This window comes from Cavenderia fasciculata (genome assembly GCF_000203815.1).
Source record: "Cavenderia fasciculata unplaced genomic scaffold Scf_Dfasci-G-b-190b03.r1-5, whole genome shotgun sequence".
NCBI classification, from domain to species: domain Eukaryota; phylum Evosea; class Eumycetozoa; order Acytosteliales; family Cavenderiaceae; genus Cavenderia; species Cavenderia fasciculata.
Window position 1 is genome coordinate 138,763 of NW_004457711.1, and position 18,555 is coordinate 157,317.

At 32.8% G+C, this 18,555-nt stretch overlaps 9 protein-coding genes across 9 annotated transcripts; 4 read left to right on the forward strand and 5 right to left on the reverse strand.

Annotated features, from left to right (window-relative positions):
- Window positions 1-357: 357 nt before the first annotated feature.
- On the reverse strand, window positions 358-1,757 carry dph5 (diphthamide biosynthesis protein 5; the record flags this gene model as incomplete). Its single annotated transcript, XM_004357201.1, has 3 exons — window positions 358-586; window positions 854-1,408; window positions 1,489-1,757. 3 exons carry the CDS (start codon window positions 1,755-1,757, stop codon window positions 358-360), a joined length of 1,053 nt encoding a protein of 350 aa, XP_004357257.1.
- Window positions 1,758-2,007: 250 nt separating this feature from the next.
- cct8 (chaperonin containing TCP1 theta subunit) lies at window positions 2,008-3,694 on the forward strand (the record flags this gene model as incomplete). The annotated part of the gene is made up of 2 exons (XM_004357202.1): window positions 2,008-2,823; window positions 2,897-3,694. The coding sequence occupies 2 exons, from the start codon at window positions 2,008-2,010 to the stop codon at window positions 3,692-3,694; spliced, it is 1,614 nt and encodes a 537-aa protein (XP_004357258.1).
- Window positions 3,695-3,831: 137 nt separating this feature from the next.
- DFA_02536 (uncharacterized protein) lies at window positions 3,832-5,799 on the forward strand (the record flags this gene model as incomplete). The annotated part of the gene is made up of 3 exons (XM_004357203.1): window positions 3,832-4,734; window positions 4,805-4,958; window positions 5,036-5,799. The coding sequence occupies 3 exons, from the start codon at window positions 3,832-3,834 to the stop codon at window positions 5,797-5,799; spliced, it is 1,821 nt and encodes a 606-aa protein (XP_004357259.1).
- A 150-nt stretch (window positions 5,800-5,949) lies between these two features.
- sgtA (tetratricopeptide-like helical domain-containing protein) lies at window positions 5,950-7,130 on the reverse strand (the record flags this gene model as incomplete). The annotated part of the gene is made up of 3 exons (XM_004357204.1): window positions 5,950-5,954; window positions 6,043-6,693; window positions 6,794-7,130. The coding sequence occupies 3 exons, from the start codon at window positions 7,128-7,130 to the stop codon at window positions 5,950-5,952; spliced, it is 993 nt and encodes a 330-aa protein (XP_004357260.1).
- A 650-nt stretch (window positions 7,131-7,780) lies between these two features.
- On the reverse strand, window positions 7,781-8,782 carry tbpA (TATA-binding protein; the record flags this gene model as incomplete). The annotated part of the gene is made up of 4 exons (XM_004357205.1): window positions 7,781-7,987; window positions 8,057-8,317; window positions 8,409-8,496; window positions 8,628-8,782. 4 exons carry the CDS (start codon window positions 8,780-8,782, stop codon window positions 7,781-7,783), a joined length of 711 nt encoding a protein of 236 aa, XP_004357261.1.
- A 618-nt stretch (window positions 8,783-9,400) lies between these two features.
- Window positions 9,401-11,889, reverse strand: cdcD (cell division cycle protein 48; the record flags this gene model as incomplete). The annotated part of the gene is made up of 2 exons (XM_004357206.1): window positions 9,401-11,780; window positions 11,873-11,889. The coding sequence occupies 2 exons, from the start codon at window positions 11,887-11,889 to the stop codon at window positions 9,401-9,403; spliced, it is 2,397 nt and encodes a 798-aa protein (XP_004357262.1).
- A 1,075-nt stretch (window positions 11,890-12,964) lies between these two features.
- DFA_02540 (methionyl-tRNA synthetase beta subunit) lies at window positions 12,965-13,983 on the forward strand (the record flags this gene model as incomplete). The annotated part of the gene is made up of 4 exons (XM_004357207.1): window positions 12,965-13,163; window positions 13,233-13,524; window positions 13,585-13,918; window positions 13,975-13,983. The coding sequence occupies 4 exons, from the start codon at window positions 12,965-12,967 to the stop codon at window positions 13,981-13,983; spliced, it is 834 nt and encodes a 277-aa protein (XP_004357263.1).
- Window positions 13,984-14,057: 74 nt separating this feature from the next.
- On the reverse strand, window positions 14,058-17,651 carry pex6 (AAA ATPase domain-containing protein; the record flags this gene model as incomplete). The annotated part of the gene is made up of 2 exons (XM_004357208.1): window positions 14,058-15,266; window positions 15,339-17,651. The coding sequence occupies 2 exons, from the start codon at window positions 17,649-17,651 to the stop codon at window positions 14,058-14,060; spliced, it is 3,522 nt and encodes a 1,173-aa protein (XP_004357264.1).
- A 247-nt stretch (window positions 17,652-17,898) lies between these two features.
- rps17 (40S ribosomal protein S17) lies at window positions 17,899-18,428 on the forward strand (the record flags this gene model as incomplete). The annotated part of the gene is made up of 2 exons (XM_004357209.1): window positions 17,899-17,901; window positions 18,018-18,428. The coding sequence occupies 2 exons, from the start codon at window positions 17,899-17,901 to the stop codon at window positions 18,426-18,428; spliced, it is 414 nt and encodes a 137-aa protein (XP_004357265.1).
- Window positions 18,429-18,555: the final 127 nt, after the last annotated feature.

Here is an 18,555-nt window from a genome sequence, read left to right on the forward strand (position 1 = left end):
GGTCAAGCGTCTTCCAACAAGGTATTATTAATTATTAATTTTTGTTTTTTAATTCACCAAATCATATAAAATATTTCAAGATTCTATCATTTTACCTTTTCATGGATAACCAACCAAAACAAAAAAACAAAGTAAAAGAAGAATACCCTTTTCATTGGACACAACTGGTAATAATGACAGTGGGTACACTTGGAATTGGACTAGCTTGCTACTTATATCTGAAGAGTCATCGAAAGGAAATGCAAGAAGATTATCTCTTAAGGAAACCTCTCATCAAGAAACCTCGTCAATAATAATCTTTTATTTTTTTACTTTATTTTTCTTTTTTTTTCTTTATTATTCCAAATCCAAAAATGATTAAGGTGATATAGTTTCAACTATATTAAATAATTGACTTAATCCTTCTTCTTCTTGTTGATTGTTATTATTCATTGATTTTAATAGTTTATAGATTTTTTGAAAAGCAGAAGTGTTGCCGTAAAGTTTTGGTTGATGTGTTTGAGCCAAAAGTTGATCGCCACACTTTAGATTTAACCAATCGATTGCTTCAAATTGTTTGGCATTAAGCCAATTGATAAATGCAAATCTATAAAAATAGATTGATTGATAAATGCGAATCACTATAGTTTTTAATATAATATTAATTTATCGATCATTATTAAGATGATGAAGAGGAAGAAGAGGAAGTTGAGTCATTTTTGAAATAATTAACGAAATATAGATATAGAAACAGATATATAATATAATCTATCTATATTTTGAACAATGAACTTCACAAGTGTCTAAATTTTACCTTTTCCTTTTTTTTTATTTATTTACATTTTATTAGTTACTATTATCTACTTTACTTTACTTATTTTCTTTATTAATACGGAATGAATTAAAAAAGTCTAATTCATGGAAATGCATATCACCACAGATAATAAAGGAATGAAGAGGAGCACCGAAATCGATGCTGACGAGTTCCTTCATGGTGCCGGTGATGACTTGTTGGTCGTCTTGACCGACACGAGCCATACCGACACAAAGAGTATTCTCATCGTACACCTTTTCACCACGAATATCTTCAATCTCTAACAATTGCTCCGCACATTGATTGACGGTCATGAATCTAGGTGGTTCGTAGACCTTGCGACCACGCAACATGTTTTCAATGGTTTGTTCTTTCACCTTGATATCCAACAGACAGAGTGTGTGTAGACCAGCTTGACGATTCGATTTGACACGATCATAGAAACTATCTGGTTTGTAGGTATCGGTAAAGAATACCATTGAAATCGTCTGTCCAAACGTATACAACTGTAATCCACAACATCCAACTGCATTCATAATACTTGCATTGTGTACAATCTTTACTGTTATATTTAATTCTTTTGCTCTCATTATTAAATCTGTATGTGTTGTTGCTCTAAAAATATAAACAAACAAAGTATAAAAGTAAGTATTAATTCTTTTTCTTTTTACTTTTTCTCTGTTTCTCTCTCTTACCCAAAAGGATCACCAACAACTAAAAAAGAAACATCCATAGTTTTAGATTCTTCCAACATTCCTTCACAACCAGATTCAACAAATTCACGATCAGCCAATATTAATTGCTTTCCATAGAATGCTTCCATACGTTCGACACTTGTCGATCCTCCCAAAAGAGATGTATAAAACTCCAAGTATACCTTGGCCGATGATTTAACTGCTTCTAATCCTTTAATTGTAATATCTTTTTCATCTCCTAATCCTAATCCAACAACATATAGTACCATGTTTTAAATCGGTCTTTTTTAATATATATCTAATGTAATAATGAAAAACGAACGAATGATGAATACTTATTTGATGAGTAATTTTTTTTCGTATTTTTTTTTTTTTTTTGAACTTGTTTTTTTTTTCATGTTCAAAGGCTCATGAGATAGCTCCTATCTCTCTCTACTTTTGTAAATCTACTGATAGTTCTTTCCTCACAATATTTATATATATATATATTTATATCTAAAGAAGAAGAAGAATACAAAGATGTTATCATTAGGGGATATGTTAAAAGATGGTACCAAGCATTTTGCAGGTAAAGATGAAGCCATTTTAAGAAACATTGAAGCATGCAAACAACTATCAGAGATTACAAAGACAAGTTTGGGTCCAAATGGTATGAACAAGATGATCATTAACCACTTGGAGAAGCTTTTTGTGACCAATGATGCTGCCACAATCATCAAGGAGCTCGATGTCATCCATCCCGCCGCCAAGATGATGGTGATGGCTGCTCAATTGCAAGAACGTGAAATGGGTGATGGCACCAACACTGTCGTTTCATTGGCCGGTGAATTGTTGCACAAGTCTGCCACATTGCTCGAGATGGGTTTGCATCCAAGCGAGATTGTCGCTGGTTATGAACGTGCTGGTGAAAAGGCACAACAACTTTTGGAATCATTGGTCATATATCGTCTCGGCGACATTCGTAATATAGAGGAAGTCAAGAAATGTCTCAAGGCTTCATTGGCCAGCAAGCAATACGGTTACGAAAACCTCTTGTCTGATTTGATCGCCAAGGCTTGTGTCCAAGTCTGTCCAAAGAACCCTTCCAACTTTAACGTCGACAATATCAGAGTCACCAAGGTTCCAGGTGGAGGTGTCGGTGACACTACCGTCATCAAGGGTTTCGTCGTCATTGGTGACACCGACGGTACCCTCAAGCGTGTTGAAAAGGCAAAGGTTGCCGTATTTGCCTCTGGTATCGATGTTGGTAAAACTGAAACCTCTGGTAAAGTTCTCATTACCAATGAACAAGAATTCCTTAGTTTTTCAAAAGGTGAAGAAGATTCAATTAAAAAGGTAAAAGAAAAGAAATTGAAAAAATAGAAATAGAAAAAAAAAGAAAAAAGAAAAACTAATTTTTACTTTTTAGACAATTGAAGATATTGCACAATCAGGAGTAAAAGTTATTATTTCAGGATCAACTGTATCAGAAATGGCATTACATTATATTGAAAGACATGGAATCATGTTGATTAGAATGCAAAGCAAATTCCAATTGAGACGTGTATGCAAGACTGTTGGAGCAACACCATTGGTTAAATTGGGAGCTCCCATCCCAGAGGAATTGGGTTACTGTGATGAGATTGCAGTTGAAGAGATTGGTAGCAGCAAGTGTATCATCTTCCGTCAAAACAAGGAAGAGTCTGAAATCTCGACATTGGTAGTCCGTGGATCGACAAATAACATTCTCGACGATATTGAACGTGCCATTGACGACGGTGTCAATGTCTACAAGGGTATGTGCAAGGACGGTCGTTTCCTCGGTGGTGCTGGTGCATTCGAATTGGAAATGTCTCGTCAACTCCAACAATTTGCAGACTCTACCCCAGGTCTTGCTCAATACGCAATCCGTGCCTACGCCGAAGCCTTTGAAGTCATCCCACGTGCCCTCTCTGAAACTAGCGGTCACAATGCCACTCGTACCATCGCTTCCATCTATGCTGCTCACACCAAGGGTTCCACCGACGCTGGTTTGGATATCGAAACTGGTCTCCCACGTTCTGCCCTCGAAATGTCCATCCTCGATCTCTTTGTCTCCAAACAATACGCTCTCAAACTTGCAACAAACACTGCCTGTACCGTTCTCAGAGTTGATCAAATCATCATGTCTAAACCTGCTGGAGGTCCAAAACCACCTCAACAAGGTCCTCTTGATCAAGATGATTAAAAAAAAAAAATAAAACTTCAATAAATAAATAAATATAATTTAAAAAGACAAAAAGAAAAAGGTATACTTTTTTGATTTTCCCTCTCTTTTTTTTTTTTTTTTAAACCTCATTCCCTTTATACATGTAGTACAGAATGATGGAATATCCATCAATTAAAAGATTTAAACTATCTAATCAAACTAATAATAATAATAATCATGTAGAAGAAATACAAGAAAACAATAATAATAATAATAATACTACTACAACTACAACTACAACTCCTTCTAATAATAGTTATAGTACAAATTATCATAGTTATCAATTAATACCTATACCCTTTACATCAACACCACCACCAACTGTTACATCACCTTTAACAACATCAACACCATCACCATCTACACCATCACCACCATCTTATTATGTTTCACCACCTATTCATCCATCATCGACGAGTACTACATCATCAAATTCTTCATCATCATCATCTTCTTCATCTTCTGTTGATCATCGATTTGCAATTATTGCAATAGAGGAGGATGATGTATTACCAACACCAACATCAAAGATACTAAGTGATGTTTATAAAGTATCTGCAACCTCTAGAATAGAGACTGCTATTGCATTTGATTCGGTCGATGAACAACAAGGTACAGAACTTGAATTGGATGACTTTGAAATATGTCAACATGGTTTATTCTCTCTGCATTATACTGGAGGTATCATTGGAGAGGAATCTTATATTTCATTGGATCGATTTGATAGCTCAAAAAAGACATTGGTTGTTGGTGTTGTCTCCAAAGTCGGTCATCCACTCTATCAACAAACTGTTAAATTCTATATCAAAGATTATTCTCTAATGTTTGAAACGAGTATTAGTTGGAGTCTTTGGGTTAAAGAATCTCATTCACCAGAACTTTGGTTTAAACTACAACAACCTCATGAAAGATATAAAACTATTCATAGTATCTTTGAATATAAATATATACTATCAATGCAAGTTACTTCTTTTATTGAAAATAAATCTGAAAAAACTATATCAAATATGGAATGGCATGTATGTAAAAGAAGTAATAATAATAATAATTTAAAGGATAAAATTAATTCTATCTTTCCAATCTATTTAGTTAAAGAATAAATTACAAAATTATGTTGATGGAGATTTAGATAAAGCAAGTGAATTTATAACTCATCATGTACCAAAGTTGGTAAAATCATTTGGTCAAAAGACAAAAAAAATGTTTGATGATCAATTGGCAAGATTAAAATTTATTGAAGAATGTAAGTAGAAAAAGAAAAAGAAAAAGAAAGTATAAACTTTACTTTTTATTTATATTTATTATTTATTATTTTCAAAGATCAAGGATCATTATTAGCACCATTATTATCAAGTAAAGCACCACCAGATTGGTTAACAACCAAAAAAAGTCCTATAAAAGGAGTTTTACAACCAGAAGAAAGAGTTAAAAAAATGGTTTTATTAAAGAGACAACAATTAAAACAACAAATTGAACAAGCATCAAAACAAGAATTTGTTTCACTACGAAATATGCCAGAGAATATGATGGGTTATCATACATACAATAGAAATAGAGGTAAACAACCAGAAGAGACATTTGAAATTGATTCTACAGGAGAGAATGAATTTGCACAAGACCTATTACCATTTCTACAATGTATGCTTTGTAAACAAGGTAGACATATTTGTCCGGCACATGCACTCGATACAGTGGTACCATACTCTAGTGAAACAATGGAGGTTTTTGAAGAGTTTCTTTATCATTTAGAAGACCATCGTGAAATATTGGAAAAGAGTCTTAGTTTGGCTCAACAATTGGAATTACAAACTAGAGCAATGGTTAATCAATTCAGAGTTAGATCGGCAGTTGAAGGATTACAAGAAATTTTTGAAACTGAAAGGGATAATATTAAGGATAATAATAAGGATAATAATAATAATAATAATAATAATAATAATAATAATAATAATAATAATAATAATAATAATAATAATAATAATAATAATAATAATAATGGTAATGGTAATAACAAACAAAAGAGACCAATATCTATTCATTGGCCATCTGGTTATAATAATAATAATAATAAGTCAAAGAAATAAATTATTAAAAACACTTGTATATACAGTTCTTAGAGTAGATTGAGTTTTATAAAAGTTTTTCTTTTTTATGAATTATTGGTCGATAAAAAAAGACATCTCTAAAGAAGAATTGGATAAACCTCTTAAATAATAATAAATTAGCACAATTAATTAATCTTAATTAAATAAATAATCTTTAGAATCAAGTATTATTATTGTTATATATCTAATTTCCAAAACTCTTAATTTATATTTATTTTTTACCCATCATACTACCAAACATATTCATAAATTCTGGATTCTTCATCATATTTTGAGCCATATCTTCAAGATTACCATTTTGCATCATTTGTTGCATTTGTGGATTGGACATGAGGTTTTTAGCCATGTTTTGCATCATTGGATTGCTCAAGAGGCCTGACAAGTTACCAAGATCCATACCACCAAGGTCTGGCATACCACCTGCTGGTGGTGATGAGACACTACCAACACTACCCAATTTGGACTCTGCTTGTTGGAGTGAAGCCTTGTAGACTTCATTATTTGGTTCCAACTCGATAGACTTGCGGAATGCATCGACAGATTCTTGGTTTTGACCGAGTGAGAAGAGAGCAGATCCTAATCTAAAGTATGCCTTTCCATAGGATGGGTTTCTCTTGATGGCTTCGTTGGCATCTTGAACGGCATTGTCAAACATCTTGAGGTTGGTAAATGCAGATGAACGATTGGCATAGTAGATGGCATTGCTACCATCATATTTAATGGCCTTGGTGTATGCTTCAACAGCACCTTGGAAATCTTGTGCACTCAATTTGGTGTTTCCTTCAACCTTGATTGCCTCTGCAATTGCTTTAATCTCTGTCATCTTACTCTCTACAAACTTTTCCTTTGAGAATTTTAATACTGTCTCGATTTCTAAAAGAATAGAATAATAATTGAAATGAAATGAGAGTGTTAGAAAGAAGAAGAAGAAGACAATAGATCTAATCTATTGTTTATGTTTGTTTATACATACGAGATGGATCAGCAAAAGCATTCTTGCTTTGAAGAATATCAATATAGCTTTTAAATGATGGATGTAATTGATCTGGAATATCAGACATGATCTCCTTTAGCAAATCTGGTAATGAACTAGTAGAAGTAGTAGAGGTTGTTGCAGGAGCAGCATGAGCATTGAATATTTCTTGTAAAGATTGAGATGATTGTAATTGAACATCTGATTCATCTACTCCAAAGGCATCTCTGATACAATCAATAGATACAGAAAGACTTTCTGCACTATCCTCTGACAAGGATGGTAATGTTGATTTTAAGAATTGTAATATACTAACTGCTAATCTCTTTCTATCCATTTTTAAAATGTAATGTATGATATATATAAATTTATCAAATTGAACTCAAAACAAAAAAGTCATGTGCAGTTGACTGTGAAAGTTTAATTTTTTCTTTTTTTATTTCTTTTTTTTTTATTTCTTTTTTTCGAGTATTATTATTATATCATTTGAAAGTGAAGATTGTTTATGTTTATCTTTTTTTTTTTATGTTCTATTTGATATATATATAAGAGAGATTTACATTTGGACAATTGAAATTGAATTGAATGTCTAAATTTGATTTGAGAGGAGGTTGTTGTTGTTTTCCAACCTGGAAAGAGGGATGATTCATCTTTATCGATTAAATATGTAGGGATGATTGGTTTGATTTTGTTGTAATTATTGGGTTGTACATTAGTAATTTGAGGATTGGTGTTTTGCAAAAAAATGGGTATTGATTATATAAGTTATGATGATTGTTTGTGGATTGTTACTTTGGGATTTCATGTACAAATAGTGATTGAGAGAGTCTATTATTATTATTATTATTACTACTACTACTACTACTACTACTATTGATTGTATGGTTTTGTTTTGTGAAGTTGATTTTTCTTTTTTGGGTTTTGTATTTGCCTATATTCTATTATTCTATTCTATTATTATTCTATTATTCTATTATTGTTGTATTATTATTTTTCTGGAGGAGGAAGAGCAGGTAAAGCTGCTTGAGGTTTTCTAAATGAATTTAATACAGGATAGATATTTTCAAATGCTTCATAAATCTCTTCTCTAACCTTTGCACCTGTAAGTACAATCTTTCCAGAAACGAAAATCAATAATACTACTTTAGGTTGAATCATCTTGTAAATTAAACCTGGAAAGATTTCTGGTTCATACTATATAGAAAGAAGAGGAACCAAATTAGGAATCAAGTAATTGGATATGTAATTCTTGCTACTACTTACATTTGTGAAAACCTTGTGAGCATTATTTAGATTTTCCAATCTAATTGGGAATTTAACATCACACGATCCTACAATATTTTGAATTTTAAAGTCTTTAAAGATAGCAGGAAAGTCCAACTTTTGAATGATTCTAGCATATTTTCTAGCAGCCAATTTACTAGCTTCCTCTGATTTTGCACCAGTGCATACCATCTTTCCACTCTTAAAGATAAGAGCTGTTGTTTTTGGATCACGAATACGCATAATAACTGCTGCAAAACGCTAAAGGAGGGGAAGGGGGGGAATGTTTAATAATCATATGTTATAAACAGTCAGAGTTGATAGATGTTTTATATATATATAATACACCTACCTTTGGATTATATTCAGCATTTAATGCACCCAATGCAATAGTCTTTAAATTTAATTCTGTTCCCATATTTACAGTTGATACAATATTTCTAAATATATAGAAAGTAATAAAATAATAAATAGTTTTTATGTTAATATAAAGAAAGAATAATAACAAGTATCAAAACTATCAACTATAATATTATAGTTAATCAAACTCAAAAGAGGTGTAGATTCTTACTGTAAAACAGGCACAATACCAGAAGGGTGCTTTACAAGATCTATAGTTGATGCTTGTTGTGTCGATATGGAAGGTGTAGTTGGTGGTAATGGTAATGAAGCACCACTACTACTAGTGCTAGTTGTTGATGTTGTAGAGGTTGTAGATGTACTCATTTTTCTTCCTATATTTATATATTTATTTAAGTGTTTTTCTTGTTCTTCAAATGTAAAGTAAAGTATTGTGATGCTATTATGTAAATGTTGTTTGATGTCAATTGTAGTCGTTGTAGTCTAATCGTTGTCGTCTCTATTGTTCGTAGTACTGATTATGATGATCGAATATCTTATCTGTTTTGAGAGAGAGATTGTATAGTGATAATGACAACAACTAATTATAAAACAATAAAGATTATTGCAAAACTATGCTTTCCTCTCCTTTTATCATTTGCGGTTGGGTTTTTTTTTAATTTTTTTAATTTTTTTTTGCCAACACCCCCTTTCGCGCCTCTTTCATTTTTTGAACATCTCTTTCTTCATCTTTTTTCTCAAGTTGCTAATATTAATTGTATGGTACATGATTGACAACATCCACATGATTAACGAGTTGGTTTCATCATGTTTTAAAGTTTCTACTTGATTCATCTTGGTATTTAATTGATTAATTTGTTTATCAACTATATGACAAGAGTTGTTAATTGCAATTGTTGTCAATTGCCTAAAATATCGATGGCATGAGTTGTTAATGGAATGAATTATTTATCAATTTATTTATTTCTTTTTTATCATATATATTTAAGATCTGAACAAATCATCACCACCTTCATCTTGATTGAATTGGTTATTGTTTTCGACGTCGTTGTCAGTTGGGAACTTGAAGTTGCCACCGAGACCACGACTTTGGACGAGGGTTTGAGCAAACATTTCGTATTTACGGATATCATTGTCAGTGACTGAACGACGAGAGAATCTCATGGATTCCTCAAAGTGTTCACGGGTAATTTCTGGGACTGGATCTTCAATGTCTTCATCTTCCATCTTGACATCACCTCCACTTTCTTGACGACGACGGGTGGCTTCAATGTCGGCTTCGATGGATTGACGAATGGCCAACTTGACGGCACGTTGACAGATACCGGTGAGATCGGCACCAGAGTAACCGTGGGTCTTTTGGGCGAGGAATTCGAGATCGACGTCCTTGGCGACTGGACTCTTGTTGAGATTGGCCTTGAGAATGGCAACACGGGATGGGAGATCTGGGAGTGGAATGTAGATGAGTTGATCGAGACGACCTGGACGGAGAATGGCTGGATCAATGATATCTGGACGATTGGTGGCACCAATGATAAAGACGTTTTTCTTGACACCCATACCATCCATTTCAGTCAAAATTTGATTAATGACACGATCACCAGCACCTCCAGCATCACCTGCACTGCCACCACGAGATTTGGCAATTGAATCCAATTCATCGAAAAAGAGGACGCATGGAGCAGCTTGACGAGCCTTGTCAAAAAGTTCACGAACATTTGATTCTGACTCTCCAAACCACATGGTAAGTAATTCTGGACCCTTGATTGAAATGAAATTAGCTTGGCACTCTGAAGCGATAGCTTTGGCTAGTAATGTTTTACCACAGCCTGGTGGGCCATAGAACAACACACCCTTTGATGGTTGCATACCAAACTTTCTAAATTTCTCTGGGTGCTCGACTGGGTATTGAACAGTCTCTCTAAGCTCACGCTTAACACCTTCCAAACCACCGATATCCTCCCAGGTGGTAGTTGGTACCTCTACAACAGTCTCACGAAGAGCTGATGGATTAGAAATGCCGAGGGCAGTTCTAAAGTGGGCCTGAGTGACCGACATTGATTCGAGAATCTCAGCCGAGATGGTTTCGTCTTCGAGATCGATAATGTCCATCTTTTCACGAATACATTGGAGGGCAGACTCTGTACAGAGGGCTGCAAGATCGGCACCAACGTAACCGTGAGTTTCGTTGGAGATGGATTCGAGGTCGACGTCCTCGTCGAGCTTCATGTTTTTGGTGTGGATACGCATAATCTCGAGACGACCGGTGGCGTCTGGGATAGTGATATCAATTTCACGATCGAAACGACCGAAACGACGGAGGGCTGGGTCGATAGAGTTGGGACGATTGGTGGCACCAATGACAATGACGTGGGCACGACTCTTGAGACCGTCCATCAAGGTCAAGAGTTGCGAGACGATACGACGCTCGACTTCACCCTGTGTTTTCTCACGCTTGGGGGCGATCGAATCGATTTCATCGATAAAGATGATGGCGGGGGAATTCTTTTCAGCCTCTTCAAAGGCCTTTCTGAGGTTGCTCTCAGACTCACCGGCCAACTTGCTCATAATCTCTGGACCGTTGATGAGGAAGAAAAAGGCACCAGTCTCGTTGGCCACGGCTCTGGCAATCATGGTCTTACCACAACCTGGTGGACCGTAGAGCAAGATACCCTTGGGTGGCTTGACACCAATGTTTTTGAAAAGCTGTGGGTGACGGAGTGGCAACTCGACAAGCTCTCTGATTTGGCCCAATTGCTTGCGGACACCACCAATGTCGTCGTAGCCAACCTCGTCAAGACGGTCCTCGTCTTCACGCTTGACTGGCTCACCCTCGCAGTGAATCATAGTCTCTGGAGCGACGATACAGTATTCTCCGGGGTCACATTCGACCACCTTGAACTCGACGGCACGCATACCACCACGCACGAGGAACAAGTCACCCTTGCGGACTGGACGGTAGGCCTCGAGGAAATAGGGCTTGAGGTAGAGGTCAAACAAGTTGCCCGAGAGACCTTCGATCGTGTCGTCGATTGGCAACACGTGAATACGCTTGCCATATTTAACGTCAGAGCATTGGTGAACGGAAATCATGTCACCAAGACGAACACGAAGGTTGTTACGAATAACCTTGTTCATACGGATCTTGGATGGATCGACACTATTGTCCATCAATACAATGCACACAGTGTCTCTACGCTTCTTGCCCTTTATCAATAGCGTATCACCTCTAAATAATTCAAGTGCAGTCATGGCATCTGGATGTAATGTCACTACTGAATTGTCATCATTGATTGCTTCTTCAACGAAAAATCTATTTGGTGCTCTTTTACGTTCTAAAATTGGTACATTTTCTGCTTTTTTCCTTTAAAAAATTTAAAAAAAAGATTAAAAAAAAAAAAAAAAAAAGGATTAGAAAAGAGTTGATCAAACAAAAAAAAACTTGTCATTACTTACGCTTCAATATCAGCCATGTTTTTATATTATTTACAAAAATGAAGTTCTAATTATACAAATAAAAAAAGTTATATTGGGTTGTTGTTGTTGGGTTTATATATTATCTATAGATAGATGAAAGAGAACAAAAAGGTTAGTACAATCTTATGATTATTATAAAAGAATAGAAATAGATAGATTATAGAGAGAGAGAGAGAGAGTTGATGATAATTACTATCTGAAATTAAAAAAAGTAATTAAAATTTCTTTCTTTTTCTCTCTTTTAAATAAAAATATATAATAATAAAAAAAATGGTGTGATGATCAAGTTTTTTAATTTACACAACACTCTCTTCGCAGAGGGTACAAAAAAAAACAAAATAAAAAAAAAAAAAAAAAAACTACACTTGATGAAGTTGTTGGAAAGAGAATAGAAGTAGTAGTGTGGTAGATCGCTAGTGATAGTGAGTGAGATGGATTACTGTACAGTAATCAAGCAAATCGAGGTATACATACCAGTAATTACAATGAAGCAAGTCTGACTTTTTGGATGAATATATTAATATATATATATATCGGGTTGGTTAATAAATAATTATTAAAATTAAATATGTGTAATTGTTGATGATGGTGATGTGAAAAAAGAATTTGATTCTTCTTTTGTTCCAGATTAATAATAATAATCTCTTGTTGTTATTATTATATTATATATTGGGTGACGAGGCAGGCAGGGTTTATAAAAAAACTAATGTGTGGCAACTGACAACTTGTCACCATGATGTTTTATAGTTATGTATTTAGGTATTATTCATTTTTTCCTCATTTGATCTAAAATTCCCAGGAATTTCAATGAACCAATTACAGTGAATTTATTTGTGACTTCAAGATAGGTATATTTGGGAGTGACTCATAACCCCGTGGTCACTTATATTTTTAGTAGTTCAGATGGATTGGATATAGATAAATCATGATCTATCACATGTGATCAATAACCCAAAGGTATCTATCAGATGACGATGCAACAACAATATATTTGATTTTGGCTTATGTTGATGGGTTAAAAAATGAATAATGATCATTCATTGTGTATAATCATATGATCATCATTATAATATGAGTGATAACAGCAATACTACTTCTACTACTTCAACAACATCAAGAATAGTTGAATCATTTCAATCATGGATTAAAAATATACCATTTATAACTAGAATCATACTCTATACATGTGTTACTTTATTTCTACTTGATAGTGTATTATCATTCTTTCCAACCGTATTATGTTATCTTTCATTTAATATTTATGAATCTTGTAAGTAGAGAGTAAAGCTAGTCAATCTCTAAAGATCATGTTTCTAACAATCTATCTTTCATTCTTTAGGGAGATTAATAACATCAACATTATTTCATATAAATTTATTACATTTATTATTTAATATGATGGCATTTATACCATTCTCTACATTGCTTGAAAATAGTTGTGGTAGTGTATTGTATGGTTATTTAATGTTGGTGTTTATGATTACTTCATCATTGATGGCTGTCATTATATCAAATACAATCTATTGGATTGATCCAACTGCCATTTCCTATTCATGTACTATTGGATTATCAGGTGTTGTATTTTTATTGGTTACTGTCAATTGTCATTGGGTTACTACACCTAGATCATTGTATGGTCTAGTTACTATACCCTCCAAATTATATCCTTGGGTCATACTTTTTGTTACTAGTATACTATTCCCACAATCAAGTTTTATTGGTCATCTTGGTGGTATAGTGGCTGCTTACATTTATCTATATAGATATTTAGATATTATAATGCCATCTGATCATTTAATCATTTCAATTCAATCCTCAAATCATTTACAATCAATTGTAAATTTAAATTATTTTATTTCTTTTAATCCTTTAAATTTACATTTTAATAATAATAGTAATCAAAATTTAGATAATGGTACTAATAATAATAATGGTTATTTTTCAAGAATATCTTCTTATTTTCAACAACAACAACAAAATAATAATAATAATAATAACTCTACTACTTTTAATGGACAAGGTAGAGTATTGGGTAATTCACCACCTTCCAATAATAATTTAAATTCATTACAATATTCAAGAAATATTGATATGTCAATTGATGAATCACAACCATCTACTTAATCAATAAAAAACCAACTACTACTTTTCCTTTTTTATTTTGTTATTTACTAAATTGTTTTTGAACTTTATGATAATATTGTAATTCATCTTGACTAACTGATGGAACAAGATTATCAACAGCTTCAAGGAAATGTTTTTGTTTAACTATTACTTGTTTTTGTTGTTTTTGTAATTGTTCAATAAATTCATCTTCTCCAATTGATCCAAATTCCTTTCTTCTTGATTTTCTTTGATCTTCCAATTGATTAATTTTATCTTTAATAGAATTGGCAAGTGAATCTGAACAGAGGGCATAGAAATCTGAACCAGTTAGATTGAATGGACATTTGGCAACAATGGCATGAAGGTCAACATCATCGTCTAGATGGAATTTACGTGTAAGAGCTTGAACAATTTTAAGTTGTGATTCCTTGTCTGATGATATACCAAGATAAAGTAGACGATCAAGACGACCTGGAATCATCAATGCAGGATCCAATAAATCTGGTCTATTAGTAGCACCAATGATAAATACATCTGATGCTCCTTGCATTCCATCCAATTCAGCCAATAGTTGAGAGACTACACGATCCATAACACCACCACTATCGGCACCTGCACCTCTTGCCGGTGCCAGAGAATCTAGTTCATCGAAAAAGATGACACATGGTTTAGCTTGACGTGCACGATTAAAAATATCTCTAATATTCTTTTCACTCTCTCCAATGTACATATTGATCAGTTCTGGTCCCTTGACGGATAGGAAATTAAGTGAACACTCTGTTGCAATGGCTTTGGCCATCAATGTCTTACCAGTACCAGGTGGACCATACAATAAAATACCAGATCGCTTTCCAATACCACTTGCAAATAAATGTGGGTTTTCGAGTGGCAATTGGATGGTATCCATAATTTCACTCTTTACATTGGCCAAACCACCAACATCATCCCATTTTACATTTGGAATTTTTGGTGCTCCAATCGACGATGATTGATATCCTTGCATATCTGCCAATGCATCTGAAATATCATCACTTCCAACCACTACACCACATGAACATATATCTTGAGCATTGATAGACTTGTCAGTCAATGATTGAAATACTCTTTTCAATGCTGCCATTGCTGATCTCTCACGTAATTGGTGTAAATTTAATGGTAAAAATGATGCTGTTCTCATTGCTATATTTGAAATTGAAACTGAATTATTCAATGGTATATTTCTAAATATTGATTTTAATAATATTTTTCTTTGATTTTCATCTGGTGACTAAGAAAAAAAGAGAGAGAAGTTTAATATATATTTCTTTTCATTTCTTTTTTTGTTTTTTATATATCTTACCAATAATTCAATTTCATATTTAAACCAACCTCTTAATTTACCAGACATTTCATCAGTAGTTTCAACAGTTCCAATTATTATTAATGAATTATTATTTTGATTATTATTTTGATTTTGTTGAATTGTTGAAAATTTATCATTAATTAATTGAATAGTATCTTTTAAAATACTAGTAATATTTGATTCTTTTTTTTCCAATAATGAAGTTGAAGGAGATTGTTCTAAAACATCGAAATGTTCCAAAATGACAATACATGGTACATTGTCTGAAGCAGCGATTAAAGCATTTTTTAAATTATCTTCTTTTTCCTTTTCATTAAAACTAAACAATTCAAAACAATCAATTGTAATGGTACTTGTACCTAATCGATCTGCCAATTGTTTAATCATTGTTTTCTTTCCAATTCCTTTTAATCCTTTAATCAATATTGAACAATTATAATCTATATCTAATAGATTTAAATTTGATTGATTTGATTGATTTTCAACAATTGTTGACGTTGTAAAAGTTGAAATGATATTTTGTAATTTTAAAAATTCATCATTGTATGCAATGACTGAAGATTCTGGATGATGTAATCGATCAGAGAATGATTTGATATTATTTGGTAAAAATGAATTACATGAACCTTCTTGAATGACTGTACATTTTCTATAATCTATTATAAATAATTCAGTCTCTGGTGGTCCAATAGTTTGTGTTGTTGTATTATTGGTTGGTGATTGAATTTGTTCAACTTTGAAAAATATTAATTGTCCACCATTATTATTATTATCATTTTCATTGATTGAAAATATATCACCTTGTTTCATAACTCTAATAATATCACTCGCAGAGGAATTATTAAAATATTGTACCAATTGATTTGTATATGATGCATATCCATTTGATTCTGGTGTATTAATTCTTGAAATTTTAATCTTGTTTGCAATTGGAAATATATTATATAAATTATTATTATTATCTAGTTTATCTTGTTGTTGTTTGTTATTCTTTAATATTGAAATTTCCAATTCAAAACTTTCATTTTCTTCTTCTCCTTTTCCATTTCCCAAATTAAATGATTGAATTGGTGGTAGATAGAGAATACCATCTTGTAGTGATAGAGTATCAATCAACTTTGAACCCAACCCAATTGGAATGATTGAATAGACTCTAACTACGATTTGTTGATTCAAACGAGTATTGTTTAGTTTGATAAATGAACCATGAAACAAACCCAATTGTTTCAGCGTTGTCAATGTAACACAACAATCATTCATATAATCATAGTTTTGATCAATCAATCGTATATCAATTTCATGTGGTATAGTTGTCATTATTCTAGATTGTACTATATTATTTGATAATGTTCTATTTGAATTTGGTGTAAAATGAAATAACGATGATGATGAAATGGGAGTAGGAACTGTAGGAACAGGAGTAGATAATGGATGAATAATAAAATTTGATATTCTAAGATTATTATTACCATTTGTTGATAATAATGATGTTGTTGATGGTATAGATTTAACAAATGGTTGATGTTGATGTTGTTGTTGATGAATTGAATCTGGTGCAACAATGATTAAAGTTGTAGAATCATTTATACAACCTTGTAACATTGGATAACATTCCAATACTGTAAAACTTGATTGTGCATCCATTGATATATTTGATGATTGTATAAATGTTATTCCATTCTCTGCAACAAATGATTTAAATTGTTGATTGGCTTGATATTTCTTGATCACCGATTGTTGTTGTTTGTCTTGAGGAATAGTAACACTTTCAAATGATTGTAAATCCTTTGATAATAATATTACACGTTGTAATGAAACTGATTGAATTGGTACTAATCTTGAATGAACAATATCATCATCCATTAATCCAAATTGTCTTGAAAATGTTATTGATACTAATATTATTGTTTTTGATAAAGATGATGAAGATGAAGATGAGGAACTAGTATCATTTTGTTGTTGTTGTTGTTGTTTTTGTTGTTGATTATTTAAAAGATGAAAAGATACTAATAATTCTTTTGAACCTTGATGATATTGTAAATAACTATTATTATTACTATTACTACTATTACTATTGTTATTCTTTATATTATTATTAATTCTAAATGTATTAACATGATCTAATTTATATAGAAACATATGATATTGATTATGTAATCTAAACTTGGTTGTTGTTTCATCATCACAGTTATCATTTGATGGCATGATCAATGTACCACAACACAATGAAGTAGTTGATGGATATAATTGAAGATATCTATCATCACTAATCACTCTTATTCTATGCCATGATGATGATTGATTTGTCATCTCTTATCTTGACTTTTAATAGTTTGATTAATATAACTATAGCTCACCTCCTTACTCTTTCACTTCAACTCTCATAGTTTTTCGCGGGCATAAAATTTGAAATATTAAAAATGAATTTGTTTCATTTTTGAATGATTTTTCAAAAGACGAGAGTGGTCGCGCGTCTCTCTGAGCTCTGCCTACTTGTTTGACATATCAACTATTTTGATGATTCCTTTTAGTTTATCACTTCAGACAGCATACAACAATGGTATGAGGAAGGAATTATATAATTCATTGAAGTGTATCTATATACTAATCTATCCACTTTCTCTATATATTATTAAAATACTATGTATACTCTACTACTTTACTTACTTATTTTAGGGTCGTGTTAGAACCAAGACAGTCAAGAGAGCCTCCAAGATCGTTATCGAGAAGTACTACCCACGTCTCACCCTCGATTTCGACACCAACAAGCGTACTTGTGATGAAGTTGCTCTCATCCCATCCAAGAGATTGAGAAACAAGATTGCTGGTTTCGTCACTCACTTGATGAAGCGTATTGCTAAGGGCCCAGTCCGTGGTATCTCTTACAAGTTGCAAGAAGAAGAGCGTGAGAAGCGTGACAACTACGTCCCAACCACCTCTGCCATCAAGACCAATGAAATCCACATTGATCAAGATGTCCACGAAATGCTCAAGGCTACTCTCGGTAACTTCCCATCAATGCCACAAATCATTGCTGACCACAAGAAGCACAACAACAAGAAGAGACACCACCACCACAACAAATAAACTTTCTATTGTTATAATGAGGGTCCTATCATCTTTTTGAAAAAGAAATCAAAATACCATAATCAATCAATCAATTTTTCAATTGTTTGTTTCTTCTTCTTATTCTTCTTCTTTGCGTATTATTAAT